The sequence below is a fragment of the Salvelinus namaycush genome, chromosome 27, assembly GCF_016432855.1.
Source record: "Salvelinus namaycush isolate Seneca chromosome 27, SaNama_1.0, whole genome shotgun sequence".
In the NCBI taxonomy this organism is placed as follows: domain Eukaryota; kingdom Metazoa; phylum Chordata; class Actinopteri; order Salmoniformes; family Salmonidae; genus Salvelinus; species Salvelinus namaycush.
The window spans coordinates 38,581,805-38,601,792 of NC_052333.1; the positions used below are offsets into that span (position 1 = coordinate 38,581,805).

A 19,988-nucleotide genomic window follows, 5' to 3' on the forward strand; every position below is an offset into this window, starting at 1 on the left:
CGCGAGTTTACACTGTTTCGCTTTAGGGAAACAGAACGTAAGCTCGCGAGAACAGGATGGTTCGAAGCTACGAGCACTGCTCCCCACAAGTAAACAACCCCCAATTAAAACACTCTTCCAGCCGCAGCCAGACCACAGCGCTACTGTTCTGTCTTCGGCCAGATCCTTCTTCAGGTGCGAGCTGGTGCCTTTACATATGTTTAATACCTTAAAAGTTCTTCAGAAATAACTTCAACATTTGTGAATATAGTTTACTAATATATTCTGGCAGAACACATTTGCAGAATAAATTAGGAATGCTATAAAGAACATTTAAATACTTGAATTAATTTATTAAAGCACAATTTAAGAACTGTAATATGAACAAAAAAAACTCAGTGCATGATTAAAATACAAAAAAGTTCATTTTTTTATTGAAAAAAGGTTAAGACTACCTATTACAGTATATTCATACATTTACTGAGGCGGTGAAGCTGGAAGTAGTAGTATGGGCTTTCATAACTTTTCCCTGCACTCTGGATCACAGCGACAATTAAGGACTCTTGACGACCTTTTCACACCAAGCTCACATTTATAATCCCACGCCAGCTCTGTACCAGCTCTAATGCGCCTGAAAAATAAAAAGACAATATGATGAATATACTGAAGTGCATATTATAATACACATTTAGTCCACATGGGCATGGGCATTTATTATAGAGCCAAAGGCATGAGCAGACCCCATATTAATCCTGGCTTGGACTCTCAAAAGACCAAGCAATAGATATCATAACAGAAGGTCACTAACTTGCTGGCAAAGAACGCCACCCAGGGGAATCGAAGGTCATGTGTGTCCACAAAAACATTCTGCGCAAACAGGTTTGGTTGGCAGCTATGCTGTAGAGAGAAAAAAAGGAGAAGGTGTTGTCACGAGAATTTTCAATCCCAATGATGATAACTTAACAATTATCTAAGCTTTGACCAATCCGAGGTTTGTAAGACCCTGGGTTTAATAATAATTAGGCTAAGACTCAGCTTCTGCAAAAGGTTCGTAAGCTTTATTCAGAGAACGTTCTAAAGTAAAAAATGCAAAGACAATCATTTTATAACTCCCACCTCCACCTACTTACACGCACACAAACAGTAGGTGGGCTGCATCTTTCCCCACGGTGTGCACATTCCTCGTTTATCACTATTCTACCAAGCTGGCAGTTCCATGCCGTTTCCTTCCTCCCTAGATTAGAGGGACCTTGACAGGGCCTCTTTCCTGACGTAAGTTTTTCAGAGTTCCAACCAGGTCAGGTCATGTATAGTTCAATTGTCCTCTGTTTTCTCAGTCACACATTTCTCACGCTTAACTTATCTCAACCAAACCTTATTGGATTTTAGTCTAATTATTCTAATACATTTTACATAGTCTAATAATTACATTTCAGGGTGGAATTCTTTAGTCTTCTTTAGACTTTAAACATATAAATTCCCTTATCAGATGTATAGTTGGCGGATCTCTGAGAAGTATGGATATAGATAAAATACAGTCAGGGCATACTATCCAACACACGATATCCTCTGAATATTCCTCCTCATGACTCACATTGAGGTAACGACCCACATTCCCCTCTAGCTTTGCATCGATGACGTAGCATGACTCCTCCCCATCAAAGAAATGCCTAGTGGCGTTTGAGGCCTCCTTGTCAATTCCCTCTGCTGTACCGTCCTGCTGGTCAGAAGATTTGGCGTCAGAGCCCGATTTCGTCGCTGGGTCTATGAGAGAAGTGTCATTTGATTAGTCTGGAAACCAAAAAAAATATCATTTTTAAAAAATCAAAAAAATAGTGGAGAATTCATAAAGATGTTTGTCAATTTTTGTCTGTGCTTTACTTTCCTACAGTATTTTGAGAAACCAACATTTATCAAACCAAATAAGAATGAATCCTCTACTGAACCTCAGTAACCTTTTTAGTTTCCCTCCATGTTTGTTTTTTCTCTGAGTATACTTTTCTGTATATACGGTTTCCTCTTACCCTCCTGTAGTATTTTAGCATGCCTGCGGGTGACGTAGCTCCTCTCCATAGAGGAGACGTTGTGCCTGAAGTCATCATCAGAGCCGCCATCATCTTCACTGACATCATAATCCTTGTCCTCATAATTGTCCTCATAGTCACTGGGTTCTTCTTCTTCATCATACGAGTTCTTCATACGTAGCGGCTCTTTGTCGTGGTTTCCCTCTTCCTCATCACCACCACCTTCATCACAGTCATCATCATGTTCACTTTTGTCTTCTTCTATGGGCTCTTCTGAACCTAATGTAGAACAGAGGCCACAACATTACAGAGATGATCAGTTCTGTTGTTTCTCTTTGCACTCCGTGATCTCGGTGTCCCCACTGGGTATGTGCATTTACAGTTCATGAATTGACATGCAAATCCAGTGTATCTTTTTCACATTCATATAAACATAATACACAGATAGGGTAGATCTGATGCTATGGCTGCAGGTGAGGCCAGGCTCTGCATGTCTGTACCTGACTCATTGTCGGAGCAGCGGGCCTCACTCTCGTAACCCTCCTTGCTCTCAGCTCCTTCTATGTGGTTCAGGTTGACCATGTACATGTTGCCCTCTGTGCTCAAACTCTTCTTGTTCATGATTATCCCTAAGGGGAGAGATAGCAAAGGAAAAAGTTGTGAGCATTGTGTGGAATATAACAGGAAGAATGACATTGCAATAGTAGAAGGAGAGAAGAAGAGGGCAACACTACTAGAGGGCTTGTATTGAGCACTAAAATGATATATATATATATTGCAGAATAAGACTAATAGTGTATGTAATAGGGCTGTTCCCGACAAAAACAAATCTTGGTCGACCAAGAGGCGTCTGTTCTTTTGACCAATTGATTGGTAGAAATGTATAAACATGTTTTTCTCCATATAGACAGCCTATGTGTTTGAATCAAATCAACTATATGCACTGAGCTTGTCTGACGCTTTAGGCAAACTGTTTGATGAAATAATTAAGACACACAAATTACTAGAGGGAGTCCGACCGCAATTGATTTGATTGTGCCGCCTGGCTCAGACTTGCTGCGCTGTGTAAAAAAAATAGACATTGAGTGACTGACTAGCACCCGTGGTCTCTCTCCTCCCTGCTGTAGCGACCACCACAGAACATGAAAGTGTTTATCGCACTGTCTGATAATTACAAACGTTTGACTGAAAAGTTCCAAAATCCCTCATTTTATTAGGAAAAACATGACCTATTCCCTCAACCCTTGCTCTCTTTAGATGACACATGTATGCATCGCATGCACGTGACCAAAGACCTATTCGCACGGGACTAGCATTACTAGAATGTCCGTTATTCCAGATAACGATTCGGACGGGATTGTTTTTTCCCCCCAAACTGCCCCCAGTAATTCTCTTTTTTTCCAATAAATTGACAGTTATGAAGGAAACCTGGAGGTTTTTATTCTCGGCGTGAAGATACAGAATTTCAACATGTCCAGGTGATTAGGCCACACTGATAACTCGAGCTTGGTTCCCAAGTTCCTAAACCATATTTCCTTTAGTGTCGCCATAATATCTGAATTGATGAAGTGTGATCATAATCATTAGGATATTTTAGTGATCTGCAGTACGTCCTAAATGCCCTCAAGCATTCAGAGTCAGCTAAACAGTGCAATTGCACTTGAGATGCATTTTAAGGCTATGGATGAGAAAGTTAACTTATCATTTCCAAACGTTTAGGTCAGTTGTATGCTGCTGCTTTGCCATCTAACAGCAAGGGTTGCATTAAATATGCTCAATGATGCATTTGGCAATATTCAATTTATACGCACAAAACATATAAACAAAATCATTGACTGTGAAAGTTGATAGGCTACTTGTAGGCGATTCATATATCCCTTATGCGCAGCACTTCGTTCAATTTATCGAATCAGTTACTGTTTTTGTTTTCTAAACAGGATGTGCTTTTAGGCCTACAGCTCGATGGTGGTTATTCAAGGTTGCAATACTAAGCCTACTAATGTTAATGACATTATTACTATTATAATAATAATAGCAACAAGGAGATCAAGAAAAAGGAGCGCTATTATTATAAATATTATTTTTGGGACAATTTGGTGTAAACACTAAATTAATTATAAATAATACCAGAGAGGCTGTGCTAACAAAAAAAAAGTGTAAACTCTTTATTACAGCAAAACAAAGATTAAAAACATTTTTCTATCAATTTGTGAAATTGTTTACTTGACATGTTGTTGCATGAGGCTTGGTGCTCACAGAATCAGTAGTCTATTAAACAAAAACAGGATCTGCCTTATTTCTGTAGATATATTGATGATTTATAAAGCCAGGCACATTTAACAGGTAGGCTCTTGATTATAGACCTAATTGACTATAGACCTAATTAAGTTGCGGTTTCCTCTCCTCACTTAAGACAATTAAGGCAAGGGCTGTTTTCTCATCTCTTCATTCTGCTGCTGTCTCCACGGCATTGTTCTCAACACCAATATGCGGGTTAACTTTGCTATTATTGATAAGGGAATTAGATGCTTAAAGGTAATGATTAATGAACCCTACCCTGAAATGTAACTAATTAGTGATTATTAGTTTATGTAGCATGTATAATGAATAATTAAAGTATTCAACGTAAGTCTAACAAGGTTCAGAAGAGACCTGTTAGGGAGAGAAATGTGTGTGTATGTGTGTGCCTAAGAAAATACAGAGAACAATTCAACTGTGTTTGACCCAACTTGGCTAGAACTGAGAAACTTATGATAGGACAGGGAGTCCTTCTCAAGGTTCCTCTAATCTCGGGGGAATGGAACTGTTGGCTGGGTAGTGATAAACAGTGGTGAGAACTCTGGGGAAGGATACAACTCACCTATTGTTCGTGTGTATGTATGTGCGTAGGATATCTACTGTTTGTGTGGAGGTATGTGCGTAAGTGGGGAGCAAGTTATAAAATGGATGTCCTTGTATTATGGACTTCAGAACGTTCTCGTGAATAAACTGTACGGACCTTTTGCATAAGATGAGTCTTTGCCTAATTATTATTAAACCCAGGGTCTTACGAACCTCGGGGATTAGTCAAAGTTTATTGATTGTTAGTTATTATCATTGTGATTGAAAATTATCGTGACAATTATGCACATAGCAACATAGTATAGGAAAAGGCACCAATTCAACAGCGCGCTGAAGTGTTTCAGAACCGTGGACAGCGGCCGCTATCCAATGAGGGAGAAAGCGCATTTTTTGCTACAGTCGACCGAGATTTCTGTAGTCGAGCAAACAGCCTATCGACCAAACAATTGACCGGTCGACTAAAGGGGTCAGCTCTAGTATGTAATCAACAGAAGTCATACTTAACAGCAGTCTGTCTGTGTTGGGTTAAATTAGATTCCTAGCTCACTCACCAGTGTAGGTGCAGACGAAGGTGCCCTTGGCAATGTCATCCAGGCAGCGGATTCCCCAGCTCTTCCCCATGGTCATGAAGAGCTGTAGCCGCAGCTGAAGGCCATGCTGAACCACCCGGTTAGAGCACACCCGTGGGTCACAACGGCACAGTGCGTTGCACTCATATATACTGCAGACAGAGGGAGGTGGTTGATATAGAAATAATAATAATAATAAGGGCTTTTCAGACATTGCTCTCAAAGCATGTCACAAAAAACAAATGCAGAGAAAGAGCTGAGAGGAAGGAGAAAACTGAGACCAACAGTCAGATGGATATTGCGATTGATGGATCATTTCCATCTGTCAATTAACAGCCTCACCCTGTGGAGAGGCGTTTCTCCAGCCTCTTGTGTGTGTAGCCAGCGTTGACGTCCTCAGGGCCCGCTGGCAACAGGGCTGTGGCCTGGATGGTCAGCTGGTGACAGGAGCATGCCGACCTACATCAACACAATATACATGTCCATAAATACATGTCAAAACAACCTCTACATACCCAAAATACCCCTGAATATAATCCGATTAAGACATCGCCATTGGGTGAATGGATATAGATGAGCTGTAATTTGACATGTGCCACAGTAGGAAATGACACACCTCTTCATTGGCTACTACCTTTACCTCTTGGTACATACTTAGCATTACAGAAATCAAGGAGTATCAAAAACATGGCACCATGATGACACACCAGGGGTTAAAGCAACCACAAACAAATACCATGACTGGAACTTAAGTTGATCTTAGATCGATTGTCTGAGGGGCCAAGTTAACCTCCCCTTTCATGTAAAACAAAACATAATGACCATCATGCTTTTAGGGATAGAGGGATATTTTGTACATCTATTACACTGCTTGTCCAGTCCTTTAAAAAAAGGTTAAGGAAATACATTGCAGTGACGGAGAACTTTAACCCCTGTGACACACACCTGTCCCTGCAGCCGTCGGTGCAGTCGCAGCCCATCAGAAAGTCTGAGCTGGTGTTGATGGAGACCCCACTGGCTGCGACACGCTGCTTGTTGTAGATCACCGAGAGTGGCCGGATGCTGTTGAGCTCGTTGATGCAGGACAGCGGCTGGTTCTCTCTGCCCAGTGTCAGGTCTGGGATGTTGATCTTGTAGGGCCGGGGCTGGTGGGTGGTGGTCACAGACACAAAGGGGTCCAGGCAGAACATGTCCAGGAAGAGGAAGTCACAGCGTGTCTGTTGAAGGTAGTCCTGCACAGCAGTCATGTTGCTCAGGCTGAGGCCACACGGCGACCGGTAAAATATGTGGAAATACGTCTGAGAGAGACAGAGGGCCGGAGGAGGAAGGAGGTAAGAAAACCCAAAGAAAGAGCATAAACATACCAGAGTTTTGAATTACTACAGGTATGAATCTTGGATGACAACAGAATTATACATTATTTTTCATCTGTTACTATGGAAATGTATCAATTGCTCTGCTCCAAATTCTCCAGTTAAGAAGAGCACAGCATCAGGCATGACCTAGCACCCCTGGAGCTGAGTAATCACTATAGGTAATGGCAGAGTTCTGTATCATGAAGTATGATGTTCCAGACAGTCCAGTTAGCTAGGTGCTCACCTTGTTACTGACCATGGGTGAAATTTCCCCTAGGATCAGCTTCACCTCCCCCAATCCTAACCTAAACCATTAGAGGGGAAAATGCCCAACTAACCCATGATCAGCATCTAGGGGCAACTTCACCCTACACCCACCTTGTTATTGATCCGGTGGCGGCCCTTCATGCGGCGGAACTCGCAGAGCAGGGGGATGAGCAGCGGGTTGCGTCCACGGTGCTTAGCCTCGACCTTTGACCGGATGCAGTTCAGGCAGGCGGGGCAGCAACGGTGGGGGGTGAAGGTGACCGAACCTTTAGCTGTGATGACAGACGACTCCTTGTCGGTCGTACGATCCTGGCCAAAGGGCCTCCTGACGTGACCAGGGAGAAGATGACATGGGTTTGAGGGAGAATGAACGAGGGAGGAAAGGTTGACAGCCTGAAACAAGGATCCAAAGGTTAAATAAGGGGTACTTATTGGCCCTACATATTGGCCCTGTCTGTAACCAGTACAAGCTTGTGGTGTGAAATGGAAATGTGATTTTTGAATATCCCACTCCCCCTGAGACACCCTTGGAGAGTGCACAGTCAGGGATCAGCCATTATTGACGGCGACACTGGAGCAATTAGAGTTGGTCGCCTTGCTCAAGGGCAGATCGACAGATTGTTCACCTAGTTGGCTCGGGGATTCGAACTAGCAAGCTTTTGGATGTGGTGGTTCATTTCTTTACTATCAAATGAGGAGAGACAAACTATTCACACGAGTCAGAGTCATACTTCAACTAAATCTTTAATAGTGACAGCTTTGCAATAGCGATGTCTGGTCGACGAATCACCGTCTCTGATGATTCGTTGAAAGCGGCGAGACAAAAGTACAAAGGTCTTTTATAGTCAAGATACACCCCCTAGTCGACATAAACCACAGATGTTTTGAACGGGTCAAGGTGAGACGTTTTAAATGAGAAAGGAGTATCCCGTAGCCAGATAGCATTCGCTATAAATTACCATTCAGTTTGGTCCATAAGACTAGGTTCCAATCTCGTTCCTGGTACTTCATAGCACAAAAACACCAACTCATCCAATGGCATAAATCAATTGTCAACTCCAGATACTCCCATCTCAAGTAAAATCCCTTCTTGACCCCACTCCTGGACAAGCTCACTGAGGGGAGTGAGCCTCTAGGTCATACGCTAACCCAGGATAAGTGCAACATCAGAGATGACTTACAATGTTTCCAGACACTACCACACACATCCCCCAATGCCAAAGGAGGGAGTGACTGGCGCACAGACATTGTGGAGACAAGTAATTGGTTCCCCATTAATCACGTCATCCCTTCACATGGTTTAAGAATAGGTGGACACATTCACATATGAAGACAATGTTCCCTCCTGTCCTCTTCCCTTTCTGATATTCTGCATAGCACCAGGGACATGTGAAAGACAAGCCTGACCTCTCCCCTCTCTGGGCCCCAGGTGACTGAGCCTGATAAGGGAATTTATATGTTTAAAGTAATGACTAAAGAATTCCACCCAGACACATATAAGACTATGTGAAATGTATTAGAATTATAAGACTATATTCCAATAATGTATGTGTGGGACAAGTTAAGAGGGAGAAATGTATGGTTGAGAAAACAGAGGCTGGTAGACTACACATGATAACTCTGAAAAAGCTGACACCTGGAGGGTCCTTCCAAGGCCTCTCTAATCTATGGAGAGGAGAGAACGGCGAGAAACTGCCAAGGCTGGTAGAAAAGTGATAAAACTGTGTGTGTGTGTGTGTGTGTGCGCGTAGAGGGGGTTATAAAAGACTGTTCAAATTTTGGTTGACTTTAGAACGTTCTCTCAATAAAGCTGACAAACCTTTTGAAGAAGCTTAGTCTTTGCCTAATTATTATTAAACCCAGGGTCTTACAAACCTCAGGGATTGGTCAAAGCTTAAATAATTGTTTAGTTATCATCATTGGGAGTGAAAATTCTCGTGACAAGCCCCATCTGAGGGAAGAGGTGCAACTGCCAACACGAAGGGAGTCCGAAGGGATACATTCTAATAACAAGTATATCACATAAACATATTATGCAGATAAGATATCTTAATTATCTATGTTACACAACTAATTCTGATTCTTCCACCACATGGGTTACTGGCCCAACGCTCTAACCCAGGGGTGGGCAACTCCAGTCCTCGGGAACCTGATTGGTGGCACACTTTTTCTCCATCCCTAGCGAACACAGCTGATTAATCAAATTGCATTCTAAACTGAAAATCATGATTAGGTGATTATTGGAGTCAGGTGTGTTAGCTGGGGTAAAACTGTGACAGCAATCGGGCCCTCGAGGACTGGAATTGCCCACCCCTGCTCTAACCGCTAGGCTACCTTCCACCCTAATAAAATTGAATAATAATGTATGCAGGAAATAAATACTCAAGAAATTCGTGCAAGACGCACTTTTGAAAAGAGTACAGAAACAGTATAAACACAGACATAAATTCTACTCACCCTACGGATGCTGACTGTTTACCAGCAGCTGGCTGGCCCTGGCTGACATTGTTGGAAGTGACCTGCGCTGGTATTACTGTTGACGAGGGGCTGACGTGAGGTTTGTTGGCAGCAGCCGTGCTAGTCTGGTGGATTGTAGTAGTAGTCGAAACTGCTCCCCCTGGGTGACGGACAAAGAGTGTGCTCGCTAAATAAACGCATTGTCCAGACGGCTGATGTAGATCATTCATTCAGATAAACACAAGGCTGTCGATGTGTTCATTATTTATCCACAGGGCACAGAGTAAAAAGGAGATGAGACAGACACTTACCACTGTTGGGCCGTGTCACTGTTGGTTTATCCTTTGCCTCCTCAACACGTTTCTTCATGTTGGCCATATGCTCCAGACGCAAAGAGCCTCGGTACACCCATTCCTTATGTTCGTCATCCTGAGAACACCACACAGACACACTTTAGCGCACAGTGAGACATACAGGAAAAAAAGGCTTGGCATTTTGTGTGTCAGTGAATAATTAGACTTTAGTTAGGTAAGCATAACCAGAATACCAGGAACAATATACTGCAAGTCAATCACTATCAAATGTAATTCATGGTTACGGATTAAACAGTTGTAGCTTCTCACCTTGAAGAGGACGCACAACAAGCTGCAGTCAATCTGCTCTACTTCTGTCCTCCTCTGGATCCCCTCAAACTCCACGTTGATGGGCTGTCCTGGTCTGTACTGGGCCATGGGCGGGTTGGGATACACCTTGATGTATTCCTTGATGAACTCCCTGTTGGCCTCATCCTCTATGTCCTCCCACACCTCCGGCACTGCAGTCGATAGAGAGACAGGAGGCGTAGCTTGTGTGAGTCTGTGTGCTTTTCTGCAAGAATCTCACCAACACCTGCATTGCAGATTAAACTTGTAGCACGACAACAACCCGAGTAGAAGTTCTGCTGCTCCGTACAAGCCAATTAATTGAAAAATGGATAACTCAAATGACTTTGGTATATCTTGTTGCACAGGTGGATTCACCCAACTACAGCTGGATCTGAATAAAACATCCTACATTTGGTAGGAGGATCAAACAAGATTGGAGCCAAGAAGTATTGAGTAAATATAAGAGAGACATTTTTTTTTTAAGCCCGAGGCTGTTCTTACGTGGTCTGCAAACAATGTGGAGATCCGGCAAACCGACATAGGAAGGTGTGCCGTCGTCAAAAAAGACCAGGAACCTGAAACACAAGGAGCGCCACAGAGCTTTACTAAGACATTGATGGATCACATTCAGCATGATGTTTACATATAACATCATCCAACCAATCACACATAATACTATCACATATGGCTGCTACGCTGGCTGTTCTACCTGATAAATGCACACATTCCGTGATTAGAAGGGAACAATTTAAAAAATGCAGAGGAACTGGCTTCGAGGTCCAGAGTTGAGTTCGAGGGGTGTAGGCTATATTAAATGGATTTGTGTTCTAAAGGTCCACATCAGTGGCTTATAGGTTATGGTGTAAGCCATGAGGTGCTAAACGTGTTTATGTTAATTAATGCTCAATTACTATGAGACCGGCAGTTATTTGCACGACAATCGAAAGGCTGACAAAATGTAATGAACGCCACAGCCCTACTCACACACACTCTCATACCTCATGCGGTTCTTTCGGTTGGGGAGCTCAGCCAGAATGCCAGAGTAGAACCAGGACTGCTCGGCGTCCTTGAACTTGGCCACCACGCGCACGCCCACGTACAGCCGCTCCAGTGAAGCGGTGTGGTCAAAGGCTATGTGGTGTCCTGACAGCATGCTTCTCCCCTTCTCGCTAAAGTCCACCTTATACCTGCTTCCACTCTCTGTGGAGCGTCAATGGTTGAGATATAGAGAGCATTGAGAAAACAAAGAATTCTGTAAAGGACATGAACTGATATAAAAGCATAGATATATGACTAGATATGTCAAAGTGACTTGAAAAAATAAAATATTATTTTGCAGCTCTGTGCATACAATGCAAACACATCAAGCATAGACAAACCTACACCATTACAAACGAATACAATGAGAATAGAAATAAATCAGTGGGTGTGTGTGTTCTTACCTGATGGTTTGATTTCTGTAATCTTGCCTGAGTGCCAGGTCTTGGTCCTCCTCCTAGCCAGGACCTTCATATCAGTCTTGATCTCCTCCTCTGTGAGGCCGGGAGGTGGCTGAGTGGCAGGGTTCGGCGCATGGGTCGGAGCTTGCGACACGCTGGTCACCACAAATGGAGTGGACGTTTCTGTCAGAGAGAGCGAGAAGACCACCATGAGAACTAAAGATTTTCCTTAAAGATATAGCACTGACATCAAGTTGCAAGCAATTTAGAGAAGACCAATAATGCAAAACAAGGTCAAACATTTGAAGTCCAAAATGCAAAGCACAAGTCACCTTTTCTGGTCTCTTGTTGTTTTAATGGGACAGTGGAACCACTTTTGCTGGCCTCCTGTAATTTTGGTGGGGAAGCTGTGCTACCTTTGCTTGAGTTCTGCTGTTTTGTCGACGCAGAGCAGTCACCTGCTCTGGGCTTTTGTGGTTTCGATGGCACAGAAGGATTTGTTGGGGCAGGAAGCGAGTCTTCCCTGTAAGACACAAGTTGATGCTTGGTTCGGACAGATTCTCTTCTCTTCCTTTCACCTTTTCTCGGCCGTCCACGTTTGCTGGACTCTGGACGTTTTGATGAGATCTTTTTTGATTTTGATGGAGTATACTCATCGCCGCTGTCTTCTTGTGGACTTGGTGGTTCAGACTCTGATTCAGCAAGGGGGGTTGCTGGGGTATCATTAGAGTTTGAGGCTTCATTTGGGGCAACAGTTACAGTCACAAAAGGGGTGGTCACAGCTGGAGAGGATGGCATGCTCTCCATGTCATCTGCCATGTCATTGTACTAAGGAAGAATGAGAGAAAAGCATGTCAGGAGCATGGCCGAGACCACACATGTAGAAGTGTGTGCGTGCGTGTGTGTGTGTGCATTTACATCCTATCTGGCTAAGTTCTCACATTTTCTGTGTCACTGTCTGTAGCTGGGACTTCTCCAGGAGCCGAATCGGAAGCAGCAACTGAGAAAACGATAGAACGGAGATTAAACAATAAAGCATAACGTATTGGGATTGAGGATCACATCCCATCCCCTTTGTGTTCCCATTGAAACAACATCTCCCTCAATCCCTTACCTCCGTCTGTGGCCATGGTGTTGTCGTTTCTGTCAGCGTCCCCATCATCGATCTCAATGACGCTTTGCTGGCCCACTCCTTCATCTTCAGAGTCTGTGTCTCTGTACTCCATGCCCAGTTTGCTGTACAGCGCCTTCATAACGGTCTCACACTCCACCACAGACCTGTGGAGAAACAGTCAAGACAAAGGTTGCGGTCCCGAAGCTAACAGCCCTCTTCCCGTCCTCCCTGGAAGCTTCTTCCCCACGTTCTGCCGCACGTTTCTTTACCTCTACGCACATATTTTTATGGTCACCCTACCTTCACATTTCTCACCCAATCATGAATTATAATTCTTAAAGTTTTACTGGTGAAACATCCACGCAGCATCTGCATGCCAACCATTTGATCTGAAATCAGTTTCATGGGAATATGCACTTAGATCTTCCTGAGTTATGTAGTGTTGTTTTGAAGTACAGTATTGTTTAGAATTATTATGTACAGTGAGCTAATTTTAAAGCAGAGGGTTTTAACAAACTGTAGCATACCTGTATTGTTTCAACCAAAGCACATATTTTGCCTAGTGCTTAGTGCTGTTGAGTTGTCCGCATGAGAGAAGTGAGGTTGTTTTTGTCTTACAGTAACGTTATACTATGCTATTATAGTCGGTTCTGTGTAGAATCGATCATTATGTGATCTTGTGATTTTTAATGTAATTGTCAGAGTAGCCTGTTCTCTGGGCAGCCGAACGAGTAGAGCAGAGACTGTGCATAAAGTAGAGAATCCTACACATGCACAGAAGCTTCGGATCTTTAGCTATCGGGAACCGCAGCCTTTGGAATGTCAACAGTCAAATCAGTGCACAACAAATCCACGAGTCCAATAGCACTGCTGCAGACAACAGTCTCACATGTATATGCTGCAGTGGAGGCTCCTCAGGGGAGTAAAGGGGGGATCATCCTACTCAATGAATTTCTGAAAAATTAAAAGTGAAAAATTAAAAAGGTATCCTTTTTAGACCATACTAAATATATTCACGTCATCAAATAACTGATTGAAACACTTATCTCCCGAGTGGCACAGTGGTCTAAGGCACTGCATCATAGTGTGCCACTAGAGATCCCGGTTCGAGTCCAGGCTCTGTCGCAGCCGGCCACAACCGGGAGACCCATGGGGTGGCCCACAATTGGCCCAGCATCGTCCGGATTAGGGGAGGGTTTGGCCAGCAGGGAGGTTCTTGTGTCATCGCGCACTAGCAACTCCTGTGGTGGGCGCAATGCACGCTGACACGGTCACCAGGTGTACAGTGTTTCCTCTGACACATTGGTGCGATTGGCTTCCGGGTTTAGCGGGCATTGCGTCAAGAAGCAGTGCAGCTTGGCTGGGTTGTGTTTCGAAGGACGCACTGCTCTCGACCTTTGCCTCTCCCGAGTCTGTACGGGAGTTGCAGCGATGGGACTAGACTGTGAACTACCAATTGGAATGCAGGAAATTGGGCCTTAACAGCCCTCTCTGGGGTAGCTGCAGGAAAACTATTGTCCATCCTCCTCTGAGTACATTGACTTCAATAGAAGTCAATGCTCATGGTTCTTCCATAGACTTACACAGTAATTATGACAACAACTTCCGAAGGACGTCCTCCAACCTATTGGAGCTCTTGCAGCACGAACTGATATGTTGTCCACCCAATCAAAGGATCAGAGAATGAACCTTGTACTGAAAGCATACGCTACAGCTAGCTAGCACTGCAGTGCATAACATGTGGTGAGTAGTTGACTAGCCAATAGTTTAACAGGTTTTAACAAAATCATTTATTTAATATTTTCTTTCACTTACTAGCTAATGCAGCTAGCTAATTTAGCCTACTCAAACAGAGAGGAATGATATTTATGTTGGCTAGCTGGCTAAGGCTATCCAACACAAACTCTTCTGAGTCAAGGTAAGCTTTTGGTTTTATAGTACTAGATCACTGGTAATTTTCCACAACTGTCCAGTACCCTCCTCACACATCGCACAAAGGAGTGATTTATTACTGGCTCCTAAAAGACCCAGCCAGGCTGAATTCTTGTTCCATCTGTTGAGGCTCTAAAGATCTTATCACTCCCCTTAGACCCATAGACTGTGAGAACTGGTGAGAACCTGTTCTTGTTTGTTCAATGCTTTAAGAAAGTGGAACCAAGTACCTTTAAAAATATATATATTTAACCTTGATTTAACTAGGCAAGTCAGTTAAGAACAAATTCTTATTTACAATGACGGCCTACCCCGGCCAAACGCGGGCGACACTGGGCCAATTGTGCGCCACCCTATGGGACTTCCAATCACAGCCGGATGTGATACAGCCTGGATTCGAACCAGGGACTGTAGTGCTTTAGACCGCTGCGCCACTCGGGAGCCCAAAGGGAGTGCCCAACATGGGGAAATTGTATTCCTCATGTAAGCTTGCCTCCCCTTTGGAGGGATAAGCAGCTCTCTGTATAGATGTATATATTTTAAAGTGTGATTCTGTAAACTTTTGAGTTCCTCTCCGGTTTATCCAGAGAGTGATCTTCCCTGCAAGTGCTTGAATAAACTATGATTGGTGATAAATAAGTTCTGCCTGTTTACTGTAACGAGTTTTCCTCAACAGAGCAAAGTGTTGATGCCGTTTGTATGTGGCTGCTATGAAAGTGAACTGTGTGTGTATTCATTAGAGGTGTGCCGATCGTCACACTCATATCAGTTTTATCACAGTTGGTACTTGTAATTGGATCTACTTGTGATCGGAAAACCTGGAAGTGCGCTTTGAAATGCCGCTAAAGCCTATACCTCAAGTGCGCTATCACTCAGAGCACATCGTTATGTTCCTTCACTCATTCACACACATTGTTCAAAGGTAAACGACCCTGGCAGGTGAAACGGCACATTAGGCTATTAACTTAGTCCTATTCAATTAGCAATGAAATAGACTAATAAATACCCTAATGCACTGCTGTCTACTTCTGCCTGAATTTATTCGACACAGATTTAGATGAAGCTTGGCTAATTTGCTTGCCCCATATATTGTTTCACTTTCGAGAGGAGCAAAACTTCTCTCCTGACACTTATGCCACAACATTTGTACAATCAAAATAAAATATCTACATTTGTAATTTTGATCTGTCACTCTGTAAACATGCCTGGGTGAGAATAAATAATAGCAAGGAAGCATGGGCTTGGATCACAGCATAATGACAGACTTCGTCAGCAACGGAATAATTATACAGACAGACAAAGTAGGCCTCCTAAACAATGCCAAGTAGACAGACAAAATCAACCATATCGCCCCAGCAAAGTAGACAGAAAATAGGTATATTAAACAACAACAACTAGCTACGGATTCTGATTCATACATGATGTTTGGAGAAGGGGAGACTTGTGCCACGTAACGAGTGACAATGCGAGTGAATGAATTATTCCCATCACGGATAATTACAACACCGTTAGAATACTTGTTTTGTCCGAGTACTCGGCACACCCCTAGTATTCAATCTGCAGATAATTTTTTTAGACCTACCTGAATTTTTCCAATAGAAACTCTCGTTTGCAACTGTTTGGACTAATGATTACACCCTAGATCAGCTAGATGTAGGAAAGAGTGTGCATGGCAGTATTGAATGTCACTGTCTGTCGCCTTGATTACTCCAATTTGTCTCTCTCTCTGACCTGTGCACCTACGTTATAAACTGTCATTCGTAGGCTAGGTTGTAGCAACCTCATGATGGGTATAGGGAAAACTAGAGTATCAGCTAGTAGCCTAAACCTTTCAATGTTACATTGAGCTGGGTTAATGGAATATGAATGACAGACATCCAATAAGCTGCAATAAAAATAAGATGCAAGCATTGCAGACCAAGAAAACAACACTTATAGGCTGATCCCAGATCCGTTTGTGCTCTTACCAATGCCACTTCTCACGGTCAAGCCACAGCAGATCTGGGACCAGGCTAAACACTTAAGCCAACAGGCTGAAAAACACTCACTCGCAGGCAGTGTTGAAAAGGGTGCGGGTGCAGAGGGCCTGCTTCTCCTTCCGCTGCACTAGGTTCTGCATCTGGGCCAGCTGGGTCCTCCTGAGTTTCACCAAGTCTTGATTCTCCACCTCCTCCTGTATCCAGTCCTGAAGCTCCCCCACGGTCATCTCCATCTCATCATCCCCACTCTCCATCACTTGGGAGACTGTGACACCTTCTTTCTAATGGGTGCTCTCAGGTTTTCAACAGTAGGTCTGTGCTCTGGTCCTGTTGACAAAACATTGACAATTTCCTTCCGCTTTTCTAAGAGCTCATAGCATGGCCTGCAGTTAAATGTTTTCATTATTTGTTTAGATATTAAATTGGCGTTGTAATGTAAACATTGAGCGATTTGACTGAACAACAGATCGTCAATGGCATATGCGCGTGCCCAACAAATCAACACATTTGGCACATGAACTGTTACACAGTTGTTGATAAAACACCACAACGCCTTTCATTAGTTCAAAGAGGTATTAAGTGTAAGCTATTAACAAACTATTTCCTATTTTACTGTAATGAAAAGGTCTGAACAGCGCAACGACGGCGAAGAAAGTGATTGTTATGAGCTAACGTTAGCGAGCTAACGTTAGCGTAGTCTGATTAAGCAGGCTGTGTAATAAGCTATTATTTGTATACCAATTAACGCGAATTGTGTATTACAGCCTGATTAAATATACAAACGCTACCGTATCTTGCCTGATTAATCAGATTGACGTTGGCGGATCTAATGCGACAGTAACGCTAGCTAGCTTAGCAGATTTAAACTCAACTCGATATTTAGCTAGCGTTAGTAGCTATTTACTAGTACTATGCTAGTTAATCCAAATGTCTTACAGGTAACTATAAACTAGTATAGCTAGCTACATGTCTAGCTAACTATGGTTGAATAACTACATTTCTTCGGTTAACCAAATTGTGTTGCAAAAAACATGTATTTTCTCACCTGAAGCTTCCCGCAAAAACATTCACTGTCCACTTCCGCGAACGACGTTAGCCCAGTCAGCTAGCTAAATTAACGTTAGTTTTAGCCAGTCAGCTAGCTAAGTGAACGTTAGCTTTAGCAACCAAGGCAAGTCACATGTCACAGTGTTCCGTTTTAGCCTATTTTTTTCAACATGCTGCAGTTCTTAGACCTTTTTGTTTTAAACGCATATATTTAAACGCGTATATAACGTTAGCTTTGTCCAATTTCCCATGCATACTCTTTGGTCGAAGTAAAAGCACCAGGGTGTGCAGGCTAACTAACTATTACTACCCCCACCGCCATGATTAATTGGAAGACGCTTGCAAACAGGGTAGTGGATGGTAACGTTACCCCCGTGTGCTCTCCTACGATGGCGCCATGATGGTTTGGAAGACGCTTGCAAACTGGGCAGTGGGTGGTAACGTTACCCCCGGTGTGTTCTCCTACGATGGATAGATGTGTGCACTGCAGACAGAGTGTAGAATGTGAAGCTAGAGTAAAGATGTACTGTAATATACAGTATTTGGTTAAATGTATCTAGTTAATAGTGATGAGTCGGCTATAAGAGCTGGCTCGAATATCAGAAGAGCCGAATCTTTTTATAAAAATATAAAAACATTAAGATATTAATAATCAAAAGATTTAAATGAGTAGAATGAACTAATTAAAAGAACGAAAAATTAAATAATATAGGCCTAAATGCTCAAGCACACATTCGTTCTGACTGTGATCAGACTAACAGCCCCACCTGTTGTTCCTGTCAATCAGACACTGGGGTTTTATAAGGTTTTTTACATGTGTCATATATACATATATTCATATACATAGCTCATAAATCAAGCACATATATTAAACATGATTTAGGTGGCCTAGGCTGATTTAGAGCCTGCTTGTGTTGATAAAACGTTCACTGGAGACAGGAGAACAAGTGGAGACATAGGACGAGGTGGATATTTGTATAATAAGGCCGTTTTATTCAAGTGTAAAGATATCAGGCAAAAGCGTGCACGGCCCCTTTCTGTCTGATTCTTATGGAATCGTCGGAGAAGAGGGTAGTTTAAACAGTTGTACAGTTTTATATAGGCAACAAGCAAAGTAGGTTGATCTGGTAGTCTGGCCTTCCGATTGGTCTATCTGGGTCGTGGGTTGTCCTGTCCGGGCCTGATGTCGACATTCCATTGGCGCTTCCCACAGTTCTTTGTCTTGTGCTCCAACCTTGAGTTGTGTGTGTGTGTGTGATTGTCATGGGGGAGGGGAGTTGTGGGTGTCGTGTATATGTCTAATGAGTCCAGCATATGTCCAAGAGAAAGAGGGGGTGTGGGCATATTGTGTCAACTATAGCTAATGTTGAGAAGTTGTTAAAACAAGTTACCAATATCTAATACAATTTCTTACAAATCCCCCTCTTCACGTCTTATAGACGTGAATAAACTAGTTAAAATTTGTCAGAAGACAAATTTTTTATTCCCCCTCTTCACGTCTCACAAGAGACGTGACATAAAAGTAAAAAAGACAAAGCTATGGGATAAAATTTGTCAGAAGACAAATTTTGATTCCCCCTCTTCACGTCTCACAAGAGACGTGACATAAAAGTTTCTTAGTCCTCAAATAGATAGACAGGTCCAGCTTCCCCATCATCAAGCAATGGGAACATTTGGGCCCTTTCCTGAATAGGGTCTATGGCGGCAGTGATAACACGGCTAGCAAGCGTCCGCGCACATGGAATGCAACAGCATCCACAAAGTACAAGAATGCCTGCAAATACGGAAATAGATACTAGGATAGAGGAAACCAGCGTCTTATATTTACCAAAGGCATCCATCCATGAGTCCCACATAGAAGTGTCCACTCCAGAATGCTGTTTCATCTTACCATTAAGGGTACGAAGTCCCTCCAATGCTACAGTCAGACTCCCATCCGTAGCTGTGTTATTGGGAATGAAAGTACAACACTGCTCACCAAACATTGCTCAGACCCCCCCGCGTTCAGCCAATAACATATCAACCGCGATTCTATTTTGAAATGCCATCAGGGACGTAGCTGCCAATTGTCCATGGACCGCCTCGAAGCCTTGTTGAGTCCAATTGCCCAGTTTCTGGACATTAAAATGAATATAGTTAATTCTGTCCACATTTTTATTAACTGTACACCACCAACAGACAGAAGATTCAAACCCAGCTGTCACTTGGTCCACCAGTTTATATTCATCTGGCACCCCCTAGGGACACCAATAGCATCAATGTAAGTTGAGTCGTAAATGAGCAAGGACCAAAAAGGAGACCACTCCAATAACTACATCTGGAGTGGCCAACCACACATCAG

At 43.1% G+C, this 19,988-nt stretch overlaps 1 protein-coding gene across 1 annotated transcript; it reads right to left on the minus strand.

Annotated features, from left to right (window-relative positions):
- Nucleotides 1–307: 307 nt before the first annotated feature.
- LOC120022441 (histone-lysine N-methyltransferase SETDB1-B-like) lies at nt 308–18,004 on the minus strand. Its single transcript, XM_038966340.1, has 20 exons — nt 17,646–18,004; nt 16,670–16,927; nt 12,690–12,853; nt 12,517–12,575; nt 11,908–12,403; nt 11,579–11,758; nt 11,135–11,336; nt 10,638–10,711; nt 10,116–10,306; nt 9,804–9,921; nt 9,493–9,652; nt 7,147–7,360; nt 6,359–6,711; nt 5,756–5,872; nt 5,396–5,565; nt 2,504–2,632; nt 2,004–2,282; nt 1,574–1,743; nt 788–876; nt 308–610 (listed from the first exon to the last, which is right to left on the minus strand). Exons 2-20 carry the CDS (start codon nt 16,852–16,854, stop codon nt 496–498), a joined length of 3,465 nt encoding a protein of 1,154 aa, XP_038822268.1. The 5' UTR covers nt 16,855–16,927; nt 17,646–18,004; the 3' UTR covers nt 308–495.
- Between the last annotated feature and the right edge of the window lie 1,984 nt (nt 18,005–19,988).